The 2,102-nt window shown below is 49.9% G+C and overlaps 1 protein-coding gene across 1 annotated transcript; it reads right to left on the reverse strand.

Annotated features, from left to right (window-relative positions):
- Positions 1 to 263: 263 nt before the first annotated feature.
- Positions 264 to 1,818, reverse strand: LOC119343084 (cytochrome P450 72A15-like; the record flags this gene model as incomplete). Its single annotated transcript, XM_037614267.1, has 3 exons — positions 1,696 to 1,818; positions 1,031 to 1,589; positions 264 to 508 (listed from the first exon to the last, which is right to left on the reverse strand). Coding segments are annotated over exons 2-3 (785 nt in total), but the record flags the coding sequence as incomplete, so codon positions are not given.
- Positions 1,819 to 2,102: the final 284 nt, after the last annotated feature.

The raw sequence follows: 2,102 nt of genomic DNA on the forward strand, positions 1-2,102 counted from the left end.
TAAATATAAGTCTTTTTAGAGATTCCACTATGGACTACATACGAAGCAGAATGAGTAAATCTATACTCTAAAATATGTCTACATACATCCGTATGTAGTTTGTAATGGAATCTCTAAAAAGACATATATTTAGGAACGGAGGGAGTACTAGGTAACAAAAGAAAATTCGTGTACTTGTTGGAGCAGTTTGAGTTTTATACGAGGCTTTTTGGAGAAGTTAAAGTAATAACATGTATAAAGTAAAAAAAAAGATAATAACTTACAAGTAACCGGGAATGATAATCTTGTGAACTCTTGTCATGAGGCGCCCAACTTGCTCGGACTGCAGTAGAAAAATTCTTCTTCCTTCCAGGTAACTGCTGCCAAATGCTGTCTGGGAGAGGACATTTCCGGTGAGGCTCTGGAGCTCCGGGTAAACATCCACCTCCCAGGAGCCATCAGGCCCAACACACTCTGCCCATCGTCCAACAAGCTCCTCACAACACACACTAAATGCGGGCAGCATGAGCTGCAATTAAGCAAAGCTTAGTATTCCGTTGAAAAAATAATCAGTAGATTAGTCGTGGGTTTAATTTTCCCTTTTTCTTCTTTAAGGGATAGCATGGAGTGGTATGCGCAAAGTACTCCCCTCCGTTGCTAAATATAAGATGCTTTTGCAGTTAAAATTTAAACGTTTTATATTTAGTTACATTGGTAGTAAATACTAGTGTTATATTAACGATGTCAAAGTGAAGGTGAACATCCACGCCACATGAATCGGCTTAAAAAACAAAAGAAAAAAAGAATTTCAGGCCAGCTAAATGGATGAGCCTCGCAACAAGATCTTCGTAAGCCTACCATCAACCCTATAACAAATAGTACACAAGTTAACCGAAAAAATACGCTACTCTTATTTTTTGTTTTTGCGAAAGGAAAATATGCTACTCTTATACTGTACTATTCTGCACAGAAGGATGGTCGTATGTGCGCCGACGGCCATGAATATTAAGTGGTAGGCGCACATGGAATGCATGGAAGTATAATTAAATACCTTGAGCTTCTCGGCATGGAAGGCAGGGTTGAGTATCCTTCGGTGCTTCGCCCACTTGTCACCCTCATGGTTCTTCAACCCGTCGGCGAGGAGCCCGGTCAGCGCCGGGAACTTGAGCTTCTCGATGTGGCGGCTGAGCTTGTTGGACATCACCTCCCTGACCAGGCTAGGGTCGGTGATGGTCACCTTGGGGATGGGGCCGAACCAGGAGATGCACTGCGGGCCGTGCTCCTGGACGTTGCCGTAGAGGAATGGCAAGACGCGGGCGCCAATGTCGTGGCAGCGTGGGGTCATGGGTGGCCTCGACGATGCCTCCCTGTTCTGGCGGCTGTCGTCGTTGACGTCGCCGGTGAGAAAGCGGTACCGCGTGCCACGGAGGCCCTGGGCGTGGAGCTCCTGCTCCAGCCGCCTCGGCCGCCACCACAGCTGGTCGAGTAGCCGGGCGGCTTGCCAGAGGAGCATGGAAGCCACGAGGCCGGCGCAGATCCATGGTAATGCTGTGAGTGGAGCTGGACTTCTTGTGAAGGGCTCAGGATCCATTGCTGCTCCACACGAAAGGCTACAAGACAGTGAAATGTAGGACTGGATTAGTGGTGTGTTTTATCAGAATTCTCGACATATATAAATCCCTTAGAGCAACTCTAGCAGACCCGTATAATACGAACCCGCATAATTCCAACGAGTATACGGGCTCGGCCCAATTTTCTGACCAGAACAGAGCCGTATACTCGTCCAGCCCGTAAATATTTTTGCCGCAGCCCGCAAACGTTACCCCTGAAGCAGTATAACTATGGGTTTGCGGGGCAGATGCGGGTCGAAACCCAATCCCCCGCAGCCGCGTTTCCCCCCGATTCCCCACCGCGCTGTTCGATTTCTCACCGCCATCGAGCCTGCGAAAGCCATGGACGGCTTTGGGGATGAGGCGGTGAGACCGCGCACAAGCGGGGGCGCGTTGGTGGCTCAACCGCAATAGCCGGCCACCGCGAACTGGACGACTTCGATCGCGAGCTCGCCCGCCGCCGCCACGCCTCTTCCGGCTCCTGATCCGCGGGGAGCTCATCCGCGGGCGCAT

Source organism: Triticum dicoccoides, unplaced genomic scaffold (assembly GCF_002162155.2).
Source record: "Triticum dicoccoides isolate Atlit2015 ecotype Zavitan unplaced genomic scaffold, WEW_v2.0 scaffold115113, whole genome shotgun sequence".
In the NCBI taxonomy this organism is placed as follows: domain Eukaryota; kingdom Viridiplantae; phylum Streptophyta; class Magnoliopsida; order Poales; family Poaceae; genus Triticum; species Triticum dicoccoides.